Genomic DNA, 19,318 nt, shown 5'->3' on the forward strand with positions numbered 1-19,318 from the left:
CCTTGTATCACAACGTTCCTGTTTCACTATCTTCCTGTACCACGACTTCCCTGTATCGCTAAATTCCTGTATCACTACCTCCCTGCATCACTATCTCCTTGTATCACGACGTTCCTGTATCACTACCTTCTTGTATCACTACCTCCCTGCATCACTATCTCCTTGTACCACAACCTTCCTGTATCACTGCCTTCCTGTTTCACGACCTTCCTGTATCACTACCTTCCTGTATCACTACCTTCCTGTATCACAACCCTCCTGTATCACTACCTTCCTGTATCACAACCTTCCTGTATCACTATCTCCTTGTATCACAACCTTCCTGTATCACTACCTTCCTGTATCACGACTTTCCTGTATCACAACCTTCCTGTACCACGACCTTCCTGTATCACTACCTTTCTGTATCACGACCTTCCTGTATCACTACCATCCTGTATCACTACCTTTCTGTTTCGCTACCTCCCTGCATCACTATCTCCTTGTATCACAACCTTCCTGTATCACTACCTTCCTGTATCACGACTTTCCTGTATCACGACCTTCCTGTATCACTATCTCCTTGTATCACAACTTTCCTGTATCACTACCTTCCTGTATCACGACCTCCCTGTATCACGTCCTTCCTGTATCACTACATTCCTGTATCACAACCTTCCTGTATCACGACCTTCCTGTATCACTACCTCTCTGTATACCTACCTTCCTGCATCACTATCTCCTTGTATCACGACCTTCCTGTATCACTACCTTCCTGTATCACGACTTTCCTGTATCTCGACCTTCCTGTATCACAACCTTCCTGTATCACGACCTTCCTGCATCACGACCTTCCTGTATCACTATCTTCCTGTATCATGAACTTCCTGTATCACTACCTTTCTGCATTACTACCTCCCTGCATCACTATCTCCTTGTATCACAACCTTCCTGTATCACAACCTTCTTGTATCACGACCTTCCTGTATCACTACCTTCCTGTATCACAAACTTCCTGTATCACGACCTTCCTGTATCACTACCTTCCTGTATCACGACTTTCCTATATCACTACCGTCCTTTATCACTACCTTTCTGTATCACTACCTCCCTGCATCACTATCTCCTTGTATCACGACCTTCCTGTATCACTACCTTCCTGTATCACGACCTTCCTGTATCACTACCTTCCTGTATTACTACCTTTCTGCATTACTATCTCCTTGTATCACGACCTTCCTGTAGCACTACCGTCCTGTATCACAACTTTCCTGTATCACAACCTTCCTGTATCATGACCTTCCTGTATCACGACCTTTCTGTATCACTACCTTCCTGTATCACTACCTCCCTGCATCACTATCTTCTCGTACCACGACCTTCCTGTACCACTACCTTCCTGTATCACTACCTTCCTGTATCACTACCTCCCTGCATCACTATCTCCTTGTATCACGACCTTCCTGTATCACGACCTTCCTGTATCACTACTTTCCTGTATCACATCGTTCCTGTATCACGACCTTCCTGTATCACTACTTTCCTGCATCACTATCTCCTTGTATCACTACCTTCTTTTATCACGACCTTCCTGTATCATCACGACCTTCCTGTATCACGACCTTCCTGTATCGCTACCTCCATGTATCTCGAATTGCCATCTTCCCACTTATGACCCTGTGTTCAATAACACCACAGTGGGCATTCACAGTCCTCTACTCATACAGTAGTATGGTGTAAACCCTGCAGCACCGCTTTAGAGCTGTAAAAGATCAGCATAAATTACTTGGAATTTGTCTATGTAAATCGTCTTAGGTTATTAGGCTTCTGTTTTAAATGAATGCTTAAGTCATGTGGCTAACATATGTGTGTGTATGTGTTGTTATTGCATCCTAGTGCTTCCATGTACCCTACTCTACTCTCACCATGTTTCTCAGCACGGACCAGAAAGAAAGAGATTCAGCAACTGCATACCGTGAGTCCCACTCTATGTCCTTATGGCCTGTGTGCATTGCATGGGGGTTTATGCAACTGCTGTAACTTGGAGGCAGTAATTATTGTATTATTTGGGTTGAAAAAAGGATAGTGACTGAATTATCACAAGTGAGTAGCGACGTCATTGTGCTCTCACTGTGCTTGTTGTGGACTTTTCTCCTAACCACCTCGCAACCGCACCCGCCATGGAAGGAGAGGGGCCTGGTGCATCTTGTAGTTGAAGTTGCAGCTATCCATCTAATCCTACAAAGCGCTGGCAATGGCCAGCTACCGCTGCAGTACTACAAAACGTACTGCAAAGTGCTGTTTGTGAATCAGGCTATAGATGCTTTCCCTTTTTGTAGGATTTTTCATGCTACGAAAAATCACACATTCTGTAACCTATTACATTTAATACAATTTAAAAAGTATGGCTATAAAGAGACAATATTGAAGGAAAAAATGCATTTTCTGTTTCAAAAATCTAAGTAGCAAAGTTGAGCTAAAGATACATTTTAGGATAGAAGAGTAGGGCAGTACTCATCACAATTAAAGGGTGCATGTGTATGTGGTATTTTATAGCATGGACGCCATCAAAAGCAAGCAACTGTACATGATCAAAGACAAGCATAAATCAATGAGGGATTGGAGAAGTAGCTGGTTTGTGGACTCTTAATGCTTTGTGATGTAGTATTCATTAAAGCAGTGAAACTTCAACTCTTCCCTAAATTGGAGCTGCATTGTGGCAGTCGTGGTGGAACGCGGAATGTAGTTTCAGAACATGGTTTGTGGTTTTGATTTCAGTACAGAGAACTCAAAACAATCTTACATTGAATACAGAAATTCTCGTTAGTGTACATTGCATGACATCTGACATAGTAATGTGCTTGCCTCTAGGAATGACTATGGAAGTACTGGGTACTTTAATTGGGGCAGCACTCCAAGGACAGATTGTTGCAAGTGCTCACACTTCTGATCATTGCATCTTAAGTAACATGACTTGGAATATGACTGAAAATAGCACAGACCTGCAGAGGGAGCAGGATGACAGTGGATTTCTACAGTCACCAGCCTTTCAAGCTCACGCAGTAAGTATGCATTGCTGTGTCCCGCAATGGCTGGCATGTCAGTGTGTGTTGGTATTACAGTATAGAGGAGCAACAGAGCACTGTGCATAGCAGTAGGGCATGTAGGACTAACCCCTAAGTGAAATAATCAGTTAGCAATCATGCTTAATAGTGAGCGATGGAGAATATTGGGAGGTAAGTTATTAGGCGCAGGTTCCGAGCGACCAAGAGGGTCATTTTGAAGGTTGATAAGGTGCACCTCGATGGGGTGGGTTTTACATTTCTTTCTAAACTATAGAAGTGATAGCCAAGCCTGTTGTGAGGGTGAATATTTTTCGTCAGCGCTTAAAACGAGAAGTCATTACTTCTGGTTTGCTCATAATTACATTTCTTAAGTTCAAGGCAGGTGATGTTTTGATTCTTTTTATTGGTCATGTGCAGTGGTTAGTTTTACTCATATACTGCTTCTTCTTAGTATATTATGGCTTTAGGGTAGTTCTAGCTAGGGCACCAGGGCAAGGTGTACTACTAGCATACCAAGTGTTAAATAAAGTGCGACAAAAGTATCATAGCTAGAATATCGCCTACGAAAATCTTGTGAAGTAAGTATATATAAGTAAGTATCGATTTACTATAGTTATTTGAGATACATGCATCTTGACAATATAAAGGGCATATGCAGTTGCACAAAGTGTAGTATGCAATTTGTTACCATTGTCGAGTGGAGAGTGGAGCCATGATTCAGGAGAGGCGAAGCCTCAAGTTGATCTTGATGCTCTTCGCCTCTCTCAAATATCTGCATATATGATTTATGCCATGACATGTTTTGTAACAAAATCAGGATGTATGGAGTTAAAATTGTGCAGTAAGGTAAAACCACATTGAAGAGGCCTAGTGACTATGAGGAGTGCTTTTTGCATCAATTAGTCAGGCAGTAAACAATGATTCCTCATGTAAATTTCACACTTCTGTGGTATTAAACTGAAATTGACCTTTGAACTGTTGTAATAAATGTGTGAAAGTGTGTTTATTAGTACAGTTATGTATTTATTTTCATTGTCATGGTTTATATAGACATATATAATGGGCAGTGTTTAAAAAAAGGTTTACCTAGTTTATATGAGATCACAGATATGGTGGTCTGGTGATCCCAGTTGGTCCCCATCCCTGTGACTGCATCCAATCAGACTGAGTCGCAATCTGTAACCTACTTCATGAATGTCGATAAGGAAGGTAAGATTGTGACCCACTACTAGTTGGAATTTTGTGAACCAACTTATGATTGCACAGGTCAGTTTGCGATTTTTTTCGGTACACAATTTGCAACCATTGAGAAGGGACATTTCATAAATCAGGCCTGTATATACATATATAGTTATTGAAAAACAAAGGTTAGAGTGGAGGTATATGTGAGGAAGGTAGCAAGATTTTAACTTACGTTAAAAAACAGAAAGTAGAAATACACTGGAAAAAACTACCATTTAAAAACAACAACAAAAACTGAAATTCGCCATTTAAACACAATTGGCATAAGTATAACTTGCACTACCATGAATTTCAGATGTCATATATGAGGTGTAATATGTGAGGTCATAAGCAGTGCATCATAGAAGGCTGTACACTAAGTGGGTAAAATGTAAACTAGTGGTATTAGTAGGGATCAAAGAAATCAATAAAGGTGCTCAGGGCCGGACTGAGAACCACAACCGGCCCTGGCAAAGTCCTCGGCCGGCCCCCTCCCTACTCGGGGAGGGGGGTATGCTGGAGGTGCCGCTGAGCTCTTTGCCAGGGCCGGTTTCGGACGATTTTGCTGCAAAAAAGGCCCTGTAACAAAAACGGCCCCCAGGGGCCCAAACCCGGCACCCACCCGTGCAGCGCACCGAGGGATTGCCCGGTGCCCGCTATGGCCAGTCCGACCCTAAAGGTGCTCACCCACATTTTGACCTCACATCGTAGGCTTTTGGTTTCTAGTATCTGGGCAGTCAGCTTGCTCCAAAAATTGAAACTCAGCATATGCTGAACATGGGCAGGGCTGTGGCAGGGCTGAAGAGTTCAACTGCACAGTAGAACACAATGCCATTGCCTGTGATAAGCAGAGTATAGCAGCGTTTCTGTTGGTCAAGGGGCTATGTTCCCTATTCCTCAGGGAGTTTCCAAAGAACTAGACCAACTGCTCGTCTCTATGAGAGGAGCCAGGAAGTGGAGCTAAGTCAGGTAAGACGCCTTAAAGTTGCCATGGGATAAGGGGGAGATGGAGCTACCTGATATGGAGTTATATTACATAACGTCCCAACTGCAGTGCAATGATTAGACAACAACAGTTAATGGAAGAACAGTCTACAGCAGGGGACACAGGAGAATGTCCTCATAATGGGTAGGTATAAACTAGGATACTTTCCGTATGTGATTAGACAGATGTGCAAAGCATGGGACACAGTGGTGAAAGTCATTTTGAAACGTCCCCAATATGTCTATCCCTTTAATCAAATGAATAACATTACATTAGCATGTTGGATGAAGGACGGATGAACGGTTTTCGGAGATCTATAACCCGGGGCCATGGGTTGTTTATGCCTGCAGAGGTACAAGATACTTTGGGAATTGTAACAATATGCTGAATTTTGCTGACATTTCCTAACACTCCGGAATCTACACAGACAATGGCTCAATCAATCAATCAATCATATTTTGTAAAGCGCAGGTACTCATCCGGAAGGGTCTCAAGGCGCTGGGGGGAGGGAGGGGTGGCGCGGATACTAAGCCCTTGCAGAGAATCAACAGATACCATAGCCCATCAGTGTGCATTAGGTGCTGGACGCTCATTATGATTCGCCGAAGATCCAGGTCTTGAGGTCCTTCAGAAACTTGGAGAGAGTTTGTGTCTGGCAGAGGTGGAGCGGGAGGATGTTCCATGCCTTGGCCACGTGGATCGCGAAGGAGCGACCCCCTGTTCTGGTTTTCTTGATGCTTGGTAACGTGGCAAGGGAGAGCTAGGCTGAGCGGAGGGATCTTTGGTGTGCGTGAAGAGAGAGGCGGTGGTTCATGTAGGCAGGGCCGGTGTTGTGGAAGGCTTCATGGGCATGGGTGAGCAGCTTGAAAGTGATTTTCTTCTCGACGGGGAGCCAGTGTAGTGCCCGCAGGTGTTGGGTGATGTGGCAATGGTGCTGTAGGTTGAGGACTAACACTAGTACAGAGCAGAAGATTATTGGCTAAAATCTATCGAGCCCTTAGGATTGACAAAGAAGGAAGCACTGCAGCGGCTCTGGAAAGCTGGGTCACAGACTGTGGCAAGCTGTTTATAAACTGGGCATGAGACAAAGCATGCCAGTGGCTTAAAATAAATCCAGCAATACATGTTTCAAGTTGGTTCAATTTATTACCTTATCACCTACTTAGCATCACTCACATTAAGTAAGATTTACCCTGAATGCTCCCGCATCATCCCACAATGTTGGGGGTAAAGAATTGACATCCTGCACATGATGTTGTGATGATCCTTCGTTGGGCCGGAAAAGTCGCAATGGTAATGGACGTACATCCCTGCCATAAGTGCTCCCACTGCACCAACTGTACGGCTTTCTGAATCCCTAATGCAGATTTTTATTGTTGTGAGCGAACACAGAACATGCATGTGCAAAATGACATAGGCCTGTATCATGGATTGCGTTCTTTTTAGATCCGGAGGGATGCTCAAAGCACTACTCTCATAGTGGTGAAAGGCTACTGACTTTACCAGGAGTTAAGCAGCACAATCGCAGGGGTTAAGGCATACCATGTAGTGATAGGTAGGAGTGAACAAACCCTTTTTGCCTGAGTCACTGGAGTGAGGCTTACAGACTCACTCATTTTAAAGTTCAGTTGCGGCGTGCATAACTCACCCTTGGCCTACATCCAGTTGGTGTGCAGTGCTGAGCAGTGCATTTGTGGTGTCCATGTGCTGGGTGTAGGTGTCTTGCGATGGTATAGTACATAAAAGATATAGTGCTGTGCAGTACATGCATGCTATATGCGTGCACTGGGTGTATGTATGCCTGAGAAGGGCACAATACTTAAAGGGAGTAGTGCTGTGCATTGCATTTAAGCTATATGCATGTGTTGAGTGTATGTGTGCCTGCAAAGGGTACAATACAAGGAAGACACTGTGTTCCATTTTGGGAGACCCATGGCCGAATGGAGAAGCAAGAGGAGAGGAGGTAGAAGAATCCTCCCAGACAGATTTATGTATTGATGTATTCCTGTAAGCTGGGTGGGACACACTGGGGAAAGAAAGAGCCAGACTCTTGAGTAAACGTCAAAGGGTGCTCTTTGATTGAGAGACAGAGCTCCCTGGCAAGAAGAAGGTGAAGGCCAGAAGTCAAGCAGTCAATCGGGCTGTGCAAGGTCGAGAAGCTCTCCAAGACTTCTGCCTGTGACCAGGACTGGGGGCTAAGGCCTGCTAGTCTCCCAGCTGGGTGAGGGAACATCAACCAGGGAATACAATACCCCCTTCCCTGGAGCCTGGTGTGCCAGTGCCTGCCTGCTTGCCAAGACCAGTGCACCCTCTGAGAAAGAGGAGAGCTTTGGAGGGAGCGTGGCCCAGTTGGGGAATCCTAGCGAGTGGATCTCAGTAGTGAGGTGTGAGGAGACGGCTGCTGCACCAATAGGGTAATTTCCTGTGTGCAGGGAAAAGTCAGCAACCCCCATATGCCAGAGGAAAGCCATAATGAAGTGAGCTATGACCAGTGCTGCATCGAGCGGGTCATGTTGGTGACCCAATATGGCAGGTGGAACTGCCATGAAGATTACAGCTGTGCCGATTTGGCCATAAACCATGTGCAGTATCAAGCTAGTGAACCGCATGCCAGATGGGGCTGCTGTGAAGATTGTTGCTGTGTGATCAGGCTGTAGCCAATGTGCGGTATTAAGTCAGTGACTCCCCAGGGGCCACCGTGATTATTACTGCTGTGCCAATCAGGTTGGAGCCCATGCGTAGAAAAGGAACGGTGACCCCATATGCCAGAGAGGCCAACCAAAACCAAACAAGAAGTGTGGTCTGGTTGAGACCATCGATGGATGAACAAGGTCGCTGGGGTGACCTAAGCGGGCCTGACTGGTGACTGAGAACCAGTAACAGGATCATTGCACCGCTGCTCAAGAAGGGAAGACCTGAGCAACATAGATTACAATGGAGAAGCACCAAGAACCACCTAGCCACTGCCACTGCAGTTCCAAGTGTGAGGAATGCCAGGACAGACAACCATAGCCCGGCTTGGCTACGCGTGATAAAGATTTACTGCTGCCAGCCACTGCAGCTTCAGCTCCTACAGAAGGGGAGAGCTCATAGACACTGGTCGGTTGGATCCTGCTGGTGTAGGTAAGACTGATTTCAGGCCAGATGGCCCTAGAAGAACTTGCTGGATCACTTGTGGCTTTAAAACCAGAGTAGGACTACTGATATTCAAACTCCTAGGGGGGCTTAACCTGAATGTCACCTATTGTGAATGGGGAATAACCGCTACTGCTAGCGTGTGGGGAGTAGGACTCAAGGACCCACCTATGAAACACTGGAGCCTGACCTCAGGGGACTATTTAATTTGCTTGTGAATGTGTTATTTTACTTTGTGGATGTATATAAATACTTATTTTTTCAGAAAAGCAAGTATTTGACTAGACAATCATTTATTGCTGTAACATAGATTTAGAGTTGTGAGCCTGTATTAACTCCCTTTTGTCTACTTCACCCCAAGAAGCCTTGGAGTGCTCAACCCCGCTACCACAGAGAGTCAAGTGCTGAAGGGGTAATTGGACCAGTCCCATAGTAGGTCTGGCCCGTAACATCTGGAGTAAAAGGCCTCAGTCATCTGAAAGGGGTTCAGACCTCAGCCCCATGTCCATAGATCACAGTTTATGTAGAGACAAAGGGTAAAGGATTCTCAGGAATAGGGACAGAGAGGTCCATGCTAGTTTATTTAGGGACTCGTTTGAGACACTGGGTGAAAGGGATGAGGTGTAGTTGAATCTGGGGAGAATTCACATTTCTGGTGCTGCTGTACTGGCGGACACTCCTTCTCCCACCAAGACCTGGAACCTCTGTGTCTCCACCTCCACACTTCACCCTCGCTGACCCACTTCAGAAGTGTCTCAAAACCTAGCTTTTCGACTGACACCGCAGCATAGCAACTGCATACTTCCTCGTGTGAGAAGCAGTGCTTTATCAGTGAATAATTGATTGATTGATTGAACCATGGTAAGCACCCAGGAAGAAAGCACAGCGGAGTAAGGCTCTAGGATCCCTTTAGTACAGATCTATCCCAGACACACACAGTGTGTGTCCCCTAATGCATTTTCCAGAGTTTCACCAAGACACTCACCACCTTTAGTTTCTAGAATTCCTCAGGTGTGTTCACCAACTCGAATTTCTAGGGTGCCACTGTCACCAATTCCAGGAGTGAGTCATTTGGGTAGGTTGAGTCTAGCAGATACCCTAAGTTTGCAGCTGCCACTTCAAAAAGCTAAGGCTGAGGAAGAAGAGGAGGCCAGAGAGGTCAAGAGGGAGAAGCTAAGGTTAGCTCACTGGGAACAAGAGAAGACGATATGGGAAAGACAGGAGGAATGGGCCTAGCAAGAGAAACTGCGAGAGCGGAAGGAGGAACAGAGGGTAAGGAAGGAAAAGCAAAGTGCGTGGGAGGTAAAATAGAAGGAAAAGGAAAGAGAGCTGGAAAGGGAAAAGATAGCCCTTGAGACAGAGACACTTAAAATAGCAGCAATGCCAACTACATCCTGGATAAGTGTCTCTACATCCAGTTGAGGCTTGCTTGTGTCCAGGATCCCAAGAGATCTTGTGCCTGTGTATGTGGAATGCCAGGACATCTTGGAATGGATTGTGAGCTTTGGGGTCACTTGTAAGGCGCAGGCCTTGAATGAGGTGTGTTAAGCAGCTCCGTTAAAGGGGTACATGCCATTGGAAGGGACAGCGCCATTGGATGGATGCCTGTGACGGACCAGCTGGTCTATGGGTGAATGAAGGAGGCTCTGATTAGATGGTTTGGGCTGAAGCCAGCTCAAACCTTCAGAGGTTCATAGATTGCAAGAGAGAAGATGTTGTCCGTTTGAGACTTGGATTCATGGCATACTATGTGATTGGAATGAATGGATGGGAGGGACGGAGGCCAAGGACTCTCAGTTCCTTAACCAGTTGATGGCGACAGAGCGAATCAAGGAGGAGTGTTGTACTTCACATAGGCAATGCATGCCTGATGTGACAGAGAGATCCTGAGAAACTTGCATGTTGGATGACGTGGTTAGCTGGCAGGGTTCACAAAGGCCTAGAACAGCATGGTTCTAAGCCAAAGGTGGAGAGGAATTCTTCACAGACTGGTTCAAAACCAGAGGGTAAGGGCCAGGGTAATTCCCATGGGACTCAAGGAGGGCCCAGGAAAAATGAGGATGATAATAGTGTGTCCGAGTTGGAGCATCATGAGAAGGAAAGATAGGGAAGTTCTTCCCAGTCCAAGGTGGTGAACTGCTTTAGGTGCCTCACAGTGGGACACTTCAAGAGAGATTGTCAGGCGGTAGACCCTCATTTAGCAACACCAGTAGTAGCAAGCAAGTTACATGTGGGTGAAGGGACCCAAGAGGGCCCAGTTGCTCTCAATATAGTTGCTATAGACATCTGGGAGAGGGACCCAGATGCCTCTGAAGCACATTCATCCTAACACGTTGTAACAAGTTAGTATCGATGGGGGGGAAAGTTCTTGCCCTGAGTGATACTGAAGCCTTCTGCACTACGGTTGAGAAGAAGTAACTGAAGCCCGAGGGGAAACTCTCTGGGACCAAGGATACAGTTTGATAGCCAGCGTAGAGTGCATTGAGGATCCGCTTACTAGGGTTGAGATTGAGTTCAAATGCAAGGCGGCCATGATTGATGTAGGGGTAAGGGAGAAGCATGGTGCTGTGTAAGGCACGGTGTGTATTGTTGATAAATGTTTTATATGTGTGTATATTCATAACAGCAAGTATTTGACTGGACAACCATCTATTGCTGATGTGCATGTTTTGAGTTGTGTACACCCGCCTGTGCCTACCTCCCCTCAAGAAACCTTGGACTGCTCAAAGCACTCTGCCACTGAGAGTCAAGTGCTAAAGGGGTACTTCGCTCAGTTGCTCAGGTTCCATAGTAGCTCAGGCCCTGAGACATCAGGAATAAAAGGCCTTGAAACCATTGTGGGGCCCAGTAACTTCTGCTTGCCCTGTGGCCATCTGAACAGGGTTTTGACACCCTTGGTGCAAACTTACTGGTTGCATGTGATGGGAAGGCTGCAACTGAGCATCAGATCAACAGCAGCAGTGGGTACTGGGATTTCTCCTTGATAGAAAAAGAGGTATGATGTAGCGGAGGTGTACAATACTGGCTCAACAAAGAATAGGCCGTACACTGCCTGTCCCCGATACTGTTAAAGATTGGTAGTTGGGTCGAAAACATGTTGGAATTGGCCTCGGACGAAAAAAGCCAGATGAACGCTGTAAGGAAAGAAGATTTGCTCAATTTAATCTGTATGGAAGCAGAACTCAGTCGCTCAAGACCCACCAGAAACTAGGCCTCCTTGAAACTGTGGAGGACGACTGACAATGGGTTGCATGCATGAAGCGGTCTTTCACAGCCCCTAATAATGGCTGGTGATGTGAATGGGACAAAAGTGGAAAAAAGGCTGAGCAACTGTAGAGCCCATGATTCCACAATGGGGAAAACAAACACCTGGGCATGACAGATTAGGCAAAAAGCAGGCACATCAATTCCAAACATTCATTAAGATAACATTGCTTCAAAAACCAAATACAACCTGGTATTGTATATACTTCATTTATTTTTTTCACTTTTTTCACTAAAAATGTATAATCTTTTTTTTTAAATTACAAAAATATATATCCAAATATTAACAAATAGTTTTGAGAAACATGCAGAATGTATTTATCTTTTTGTTTAAATTGATATACACATTTTCTTTACATTCTGGGAGTCAATTTCCAAAAGCTCACATATATATCATATTTCTCTATTCATTGTTACTCTCAAAAACATTAACATAATATCTGTGATCATATATTCAATATTTGAAACCGTCCATCAAATTAGTAATATCAGAGGACTGGCTGCTTGTTGAACACATGATCATACAAACAATGTTTTGAAACCATCCATTATTATAATGGTATGAGCAGACTGGCGGCTTGTTGACATACTACACGCGTTTCGGCATAGGCCTTCGTCAGGACTCCATCACAGTGGTTACTGAATGAAAAAAAGACAACAATATGGTCTGGAATTAATTTACCTGCTTGATAAGCATTTAGTAACTATAGTAACAATTTCCACATTAAATATTAAAAGATGCACATCCATGGTGTATCAAGTTGACTCAGTGCCGACAAATAAATACGGATAGTGTTCAAAAGATCAAAAGTTAAGGCCACTCAGATCACCCAAGAATAGAACCAAAGATCCCAATATGTCTGTTGTAGTGAGTTTAATAGAAAGATTCCTATTTCTGTTTTACGTTGGGTATACATTCCCGGGGGAAGAAATTTAGAGAGTTAGCTTAGAGAAATGAGAGTAACCCCCTCAAGATACCTTAACAGACCCTTACTGTATACTCTGCGAAGGAATATCAGTCTGACTACGAATACCTGAAGGGCATGTACAGAAATGGACAGCCCTGGTCGTCTGTTTTATGGCAAATATTTCGGCTGCTACCTTGTTTTTGCTGTTTGAAACACAGGAAACAGTATTGTGTAACATTGTTTATTCTATTTATTTATGTTGACTAGTTTTTGACTAAAATTTTAACTGTTTTAATACCTTTCCTGTGTTAACAGGATGTCTGTATGAACGGCGATGTCCAGGCCACTAATTAGAGTGTAAAAGAGTTTAAAATGAATGAAGAGAAAATGTATACATACGCCATCATTTTTTAATTAATCTAGAGCATGTTTAAATGCTGTATATTGATTCAAGGCATAAAGGATTAAATAATTAGACCGGGATATGACGGGTTAAATGATTTACCTGCCCAAGAATGATCAAGCTCGTCCCACAGACTAGAATTAAAAGTACAAAGTACTTAATTCACAAATGTCAGAATAGGCAAACAATCTGGAAATTAATAGAAAGAGGATTGCCTTTAGTCAATTAAAAACTAACCTTTTACTACACAAGAGCTTTCAGTCTATTTCTGCTCCTCCTCAATTTCTGAAAACACGAAAACGATATTGTACCCTATATTCGATTACCGGCATATATGAACATAATTACTTTTTATAGTTTTTTTTTTTTAAAACTCACTTAAAATTCCTTTCCTCGGCCTGTGATTGAGCGGAGTTATGTATGTGGAGCGTGCTCTACACAACGTTCGCTTTTGCATGCATTGGGATATCTACTGCCTATACTGTTTAAGAACTGAAAGCCTGACTATTCAAAAGCCAAGTCAGGTCACAAATTCTAAAATATTAGTAGTAAGTACAGTATATGTGGCCAGAACTTAAGCTATGTGGTTAAAGAACTAAGACAACTGACTATTTAAAAGCCTAGTAAGATTTGAAGTTCCTCTATATTATCCGTTACAACGCGCTTACCGTCCGTATCAGTCGCTGAGCTTCACCTGTTGAGAAATGCGCTGTTAGGCATTAAATACAGGCGATTTCCCTTGACACAGTAGCATGCACCTGCTTCCGGGTTACCTCACGCTGTTAAGATTTACTGATATTATGGGCGCCATCTTAACCTCCCTGCATATTACTGTAATCAAACTATCATGAGCTCTGACTCGAATCAAGAATGGAAAGGATTAGATTGGCACAATTTGTTATGCAAGTTTATTCTGACAGACGATTATATTTATTTATAGAAGGAACCCAATCCTTATTAGTTAATTTATTAAGGATATATTTTATCCTAAATGTCTTGCAAGCTTACCACTATCACTTGGAATATGGACAGCATGTCAATATAATCTACAATTAATATGGCCACATATTTCGATCATAATAGATATATCGCTGTAATTGCAGGCATATTGTTGAGAGACTCTCTTTACCTAATTACTATTCACTAGTCAGTTATTGTATTTGATGGCTTGATCCCAGGGTATTTCTTGATTCAACCCCTTTGTAGCTGTTTCCAGAGTGAAAATCTAGAAAACCTCCCTACATTTTCTTCTTGCTTCAGTGGTCATGCCTGGCTTACTATGGATTTTCTCAAGAATGTACCATTGTATTTCTTCTGGGGTATGCTCGTGGTCAACATAATGCTGAACAATAGGGGCTGCTATGTTACGGTTTCTGATAGCCGATCTATGTTCAGTCAGACGTTTACTCATTGCCCTACTAGTTTCCCCTACATATCCCAGTTTGCATTGACAAATAGGTAGGTAAACCACATCAGATGTTTTACAGTTAGTGAGACTAGTAGGTGATATCAAACGACCATTGAATTGGAGGGTGGTAGATTCAATGGCTAAAGGGCAGAATTTACAAATGTTACGTTTATAATTACCTACCACTGGATTGAGACCTTCAATGCTCCTTTGCAGGAACATGTTTTTGGGTTTCATCCTGGAACTGACTACATGGTCTTTTAAATGTTTATTTCGTCTGTATGCAAAAAGTGGTCTAGGTACTGGTGGTTTCACACTTGACTTATTGATATTGAGTATGTTCCAGCTTGAGCATACCGCTTGTCAAACTCTCTCGATGATCTTAGAGCGCAGTGTAACAAAGACAATAGATGGATTAGATTTGGCACAGGTATTGTGGAGCAGATGTTGCCTGTCATAAAACCAGGCTCTTTTATAGGAATCCCAGACAAGTCTCTTAGGATAACCTCTGGCTAAGAATTTATTTTTCATGGTGGTTGGTTTGATGTCAAAATCTTGAATGTTTGTACAATTGCGCCTCAGGCGTAAAAACTCACCAAAAGGTTTGCTATTCTTTTGTATAGACGGGTGGAAACTATCATAGTGTAACAGCGTGTTCCTTGCAGTGGGTTTGGTGTACACATCCACAGCTAGGGAGCCCGAATCATTTTTGATAACAACATCCAGATATTCCCCTTGACTATTACTGACATTATTTGTGAAGTGAATACTCTCATCACACAAATTTAGCCAGTCCAAGAATTCTCCGAGTTTCTCCAATGTGTCAGTTTAAATGAAAAACCTATCTGTAAATCTTTATCAGGCTCGGCTCCAACTTCCTCGGGGCTGTGATGAGAGTCCGATCCCGGCCCTACCGAACGACCTCAGAGTCCAATAGTTAAACACTGAACAACTAAGAGAGTGCAGCAGGGCGCGGGAAAGGAAGGGGACAGCGGGGAGGGAGATCAGCAACAACAAAGAACAAGATATTAAAGCACCCTATTTCCCTATACTACAACAATGTACTCTATAATCTCTTAACCCAACACCTCCCCACTTTTCACCAGTCAATACCTGTAAAGAAAAATATACAATGATCAAATCCGATGGAGACAGGGGATTGTTGTGGTTTGAAGAACTGAGCCCAACTGTGAAAACAAAACAAACACGATTCAACCCTCTCTGCTCCAAGTACTGGATTGTCGGTTGTTGTTCAAAACAGAGATCACTACACATACCCCAAATAATGCGTTAGTCTCTATCAATGGGCGGCCTCACAGTTCCCTTTTGACTTTTCCAATACCCCTCCTGTCTCCTGTTGGAATGAGATAAGCAAACAATAATGGACACTGCACTCTTCAGAATCACCTCCGTAAGAAACAGTATGGTAACCACTTCCCATGTGGTTCTCAGAGTTAAGCTCACTCTGTAATGGGTCTTCAATAGCCTGCGCCCTAGGAAGTTCTGCTAGATAGCACTCTGTGAGGGCTTGAGAAGGCGAGGCTCAGAAAAAGCTCCAGGTGAGTCCTATCGCCACAGTGCAGGCTTACACGTATTTACACTATATACATATTTTATATACCATGGAAGGCTCAGTTTGGTTCTGCTCAATTAACAGGTCTATTTCCCTGAGAATAAACGTGCAGCCACTAAAGTCTGTAACTGCACACGAAGATACGGAGCCTCCGAGTAACACTGCTCCGAGTGCCACTCAGACCAGGTTGTGGGTGTGTTGTTGGGATCGAAACTACCAACGCCACACACCCCAACGAATTCGGATTACTCACGATTCTGGAGGACTAGGAATCACCAGACACCTCTTACCGCCTCCAAACAAGGACTCTGGAAACGCCACGCAAAACGGAATTATCGGCGTCTCACCGCCGTTTGAAAATGACCTTTATTTCCTGGCATGCGTGCGCAGCTCACGTTTGGTACGCGACGTCAGCGCGGCATGCCGGGAATTGTAGTTTCTGATCCTTTTGGCGGCCCATGAGCGTTCGGCGGCTTGGAACCTGACAGTACACCCCCCTTCACAAAGGGGCCCCACCACCCCCCGGTTTTCCAGGAAACAAACGGTGAAACCGGGCCACCAACCGGGGAGCTCGAACAGCGTTCGCCGGTTCCCAGGAATCCTCCTCCGGACCAAACCCCTTCCAGGAGAGTAGGTATTGCAAGCGACCCTTCACCCATCTAGAGTCCCGGATGCACCTCACCTCATATTCCTTATCCTGCATCACCCAGATAGGCAACGGGGACTTACGAATTGGACTTCTGGAGGGTTTCAAGAGGGAAACGTGGAACACAGGATGTATGCGAAGCTGCGCAGGCAAACGCAGACGCACAGCTACCGGATTCACATGCCCCACCACCCGGTAAGGACCTATGAACCGAGGGTTAAACACGCTGTGCTTCTTGAACTTAATGTGCTTGGTGGACAACCATACCAAATCACCCATTCTATACACTGGATTGGGTCTCCGGTGCTTGTCGGCTTGGAGTTTATAACTGGCTTTGGCCTTCTCAAGGTTTTTGCGTGTGCTCAAAAGAGTTTTGCGCACCCTCAACAACCTTTCCCTCACCTCTGGCAGCTTCACATTATCAGACGGCAACAGCATAGGTGTGAACCTGGGATGGTGCCCATAGGAGCAAAAGAAAGGCGTGTGTTGAGTGGATGCATGTTGAGTGCTGTTATAGGCTATTTCTGCCACCCACAACCAATCAACCCATGAATCGCTGCTTTCTTGCACATAGCATCGTAGATACTGTTTTAAGGATTGGTTCAGTCTCTCCGTCTGTCCGTCCGTCTGCGGATGGAAACTGGTGGACACAGACGAAGTGATGTGTAATGCCTTACACCAGGTTTTCCAAAGTCTCGCAGTGAACTGTGCTCCTCGATCGGACACGATGTCACGGGGAAGGCCATGCAGTCTTACTATGTTCACCAGGAGTAGCTGAGCCAATTGTCCTGCTGTGGGTACTTGGGCACAAGGAATGAAGTGGCCCATTTTGGTCAAAAAGTCCACTACCACGATTATGGCGGTTTTGCCTTGGTCTTTCGGAAGCCCCACAATGAAGTCGACTGAGAACCTCTCCCACGGATTCTCCGGAGTGGGCAGAGGTAGTAACATTCCTTGAGGTCTTTGTCTGTTCGTTTTCATTTGACTGCATGTGACACACTCCGCCACCCAACGGCGCACATCAGGTCTGATGGAAGGCCACCAGAACTGCCTCTGGGTTTTCTCCGAAATCTTGACAAAACCCATGTGACCAGCACACGGAACCTCGTGGCACCAAGAGAACACTGTTCTGCGTAAAACTTCTGTGGGCACCAGGACCTGTTTTCCTCTCATTGGAACGCCGTGTTTTGGTTTCCATTCCGGATGATGTCTGAGCCATGTGCGCCACACACAGGTTTGCACTCCCCTCCTGACACGAGACAAAAAGTCGTCGGTATGAGTTACCCCTATGACTTTTGCAGGTTCAATGATTGACCAAACTGGTTTCTCCGCTGGTATTAAGAGATTCTCTCTCCTTGTAAGCGCATCCGCCTTCCTGTTTTTGGTACCAGGCCTAAAGGTAACCACAAAACGGAACTCTTCGAAGAACATCATCCATCTTAATTGCCTGGGGGACAGGTGTCTCGCGGCCCGTAGGAACTGTAGATTTCGATGATCTGTATAAACTGTGATCTGGTGACGAGCCCCCATTAACCAGTGTCGCCATTCCATAAAGGCATCTCGTATAGCGAGCAGCTCCTTTTCGGCGATGGTGTAGTTTACTTCTGCGGAACTGAGCTTTCTGGACATGTAGGCAATCGGGTGAAGGGTGCCTGTTGATTCTTCTTTTTGAGACAACACTGCCCCTAGGGCTATTTCTGAGGCATCTGCCTCGACTATGAACGGGAAGTCCGGATTGGCATGTGTTAACACCGGTGCTGAGGAGAACGCTGCCTTGAGCTCATCAAATGCGTGTTGGGCTTTGTTGGTCCACACAAACGGGATGTTTTTCTTCGTAAGCTGCGTGAGGGGTGACACCATTCCTGAGAAGCCAGCTATGAATCGCCTGTAGAAGTTGGCGAACCACAACAGGCTCTGGATGTCTTTGACGTTGTTGGGACGTGGCCAATCCACAATCGCTTGGACTTTTCTCTCGGCCATCACTTGCCCTGACGGAGTAAGCATTACACCCAGAAACTCCACCGTTGTGACGTGAAATTCACACTTGGTGATTTTGCAGAAGAGGTGATATTTCTGGAGCGCTCGCAGCACTGATTTTACATGTGCGATGTGTTCTTCTGTTGAGTTTGAATATATGAGAATATCGTCTATATAAACGACCGCATAATGATCCAGGTAATCGCGGAGGACCTCGTTTAGAAAGAATTGAAATGCGGCCTGGGCATTGCAGAGCCCAAAGGGCATCACTAAATACTCATAAAGTCCGTACCGCGTTTTAAAGGCCGTTTTCCACTCGTCACCCCGTCTTATGCGAACAAGGTGATAGGCCCCACGCAAATCCAGTTTCGTATAGATGTGTGCCGCCCGGACCTGTTCCAGCAGCACCGGGATCAAAGGTAGCGGGTATTGATTCTTCACGGTGATGGCGTTTAAAGCTCTATAGTCTATGCAGCATCTTTTTTCGCCATTAGCCTTTGGTATAAAGAACAAGGGGGATGCTGCAGGAGATCTAGATGGTCAGATATATCCTAAAGCCAGGTATTTATCCAGATATTCTCGCAGCGTCTCTGTTTCGGGTAGAGTAAGAGCGTAAATCCTTCCATTGGGGATCTCTGAGCCAGGGATGAGGTCAATGCGGCATTCATACGTGCGGTGAGGTGGAAGCACCTCGGCCTCTTTATCGCTGAAAACTGTTCCAAACTCAGCGTAACACGAAGGCAGGGTTACGTCT

General features: G+C 44.9%; 1 protein-coding gene across 1 annotated transcript in view; it reads left to right on the plus strand.

Annotated features, from left to right (window-relative positions):
• Positions 1-19,318, plus strand: part of MFSD2B (MFSD2 lysolipid transporter B, sphingolipid) — a 286,777-nt gene that overhangs the window by 143,191 nt on the left and 124,268 nt on the right. Inside the window, exons 5-6 of the mRNA XM_086926264.1 lie at positions 1,876-1,954; positions 2,851-3,041. Coding sequence (XP_086782390.1) covers positions 1,876-1,954; positions 2,851-3,041 — 270 coding nt within the window. The remainder of the gene's footprint in view (positions 1-1,875; positions 1,955-2,850; positions 3,042-19,318) is intronic.

The sequence above is a fragment of the Lissotriton vulgaris genome, chromosome 6 (assembly GCF_964263255.1).
Source record: "Lissotriton vulgaris chromosome 6, aLisVul1.2, whole genome shotgun sequence".
In the NCBI taxonomy this organism is placed as follows: domain Eukaryota; kingdom Metazoa; phylum Chordata; class Amphibia; order Caudata; family Salamandridae; genus Lissotriton; species Lissotriton vulgaris.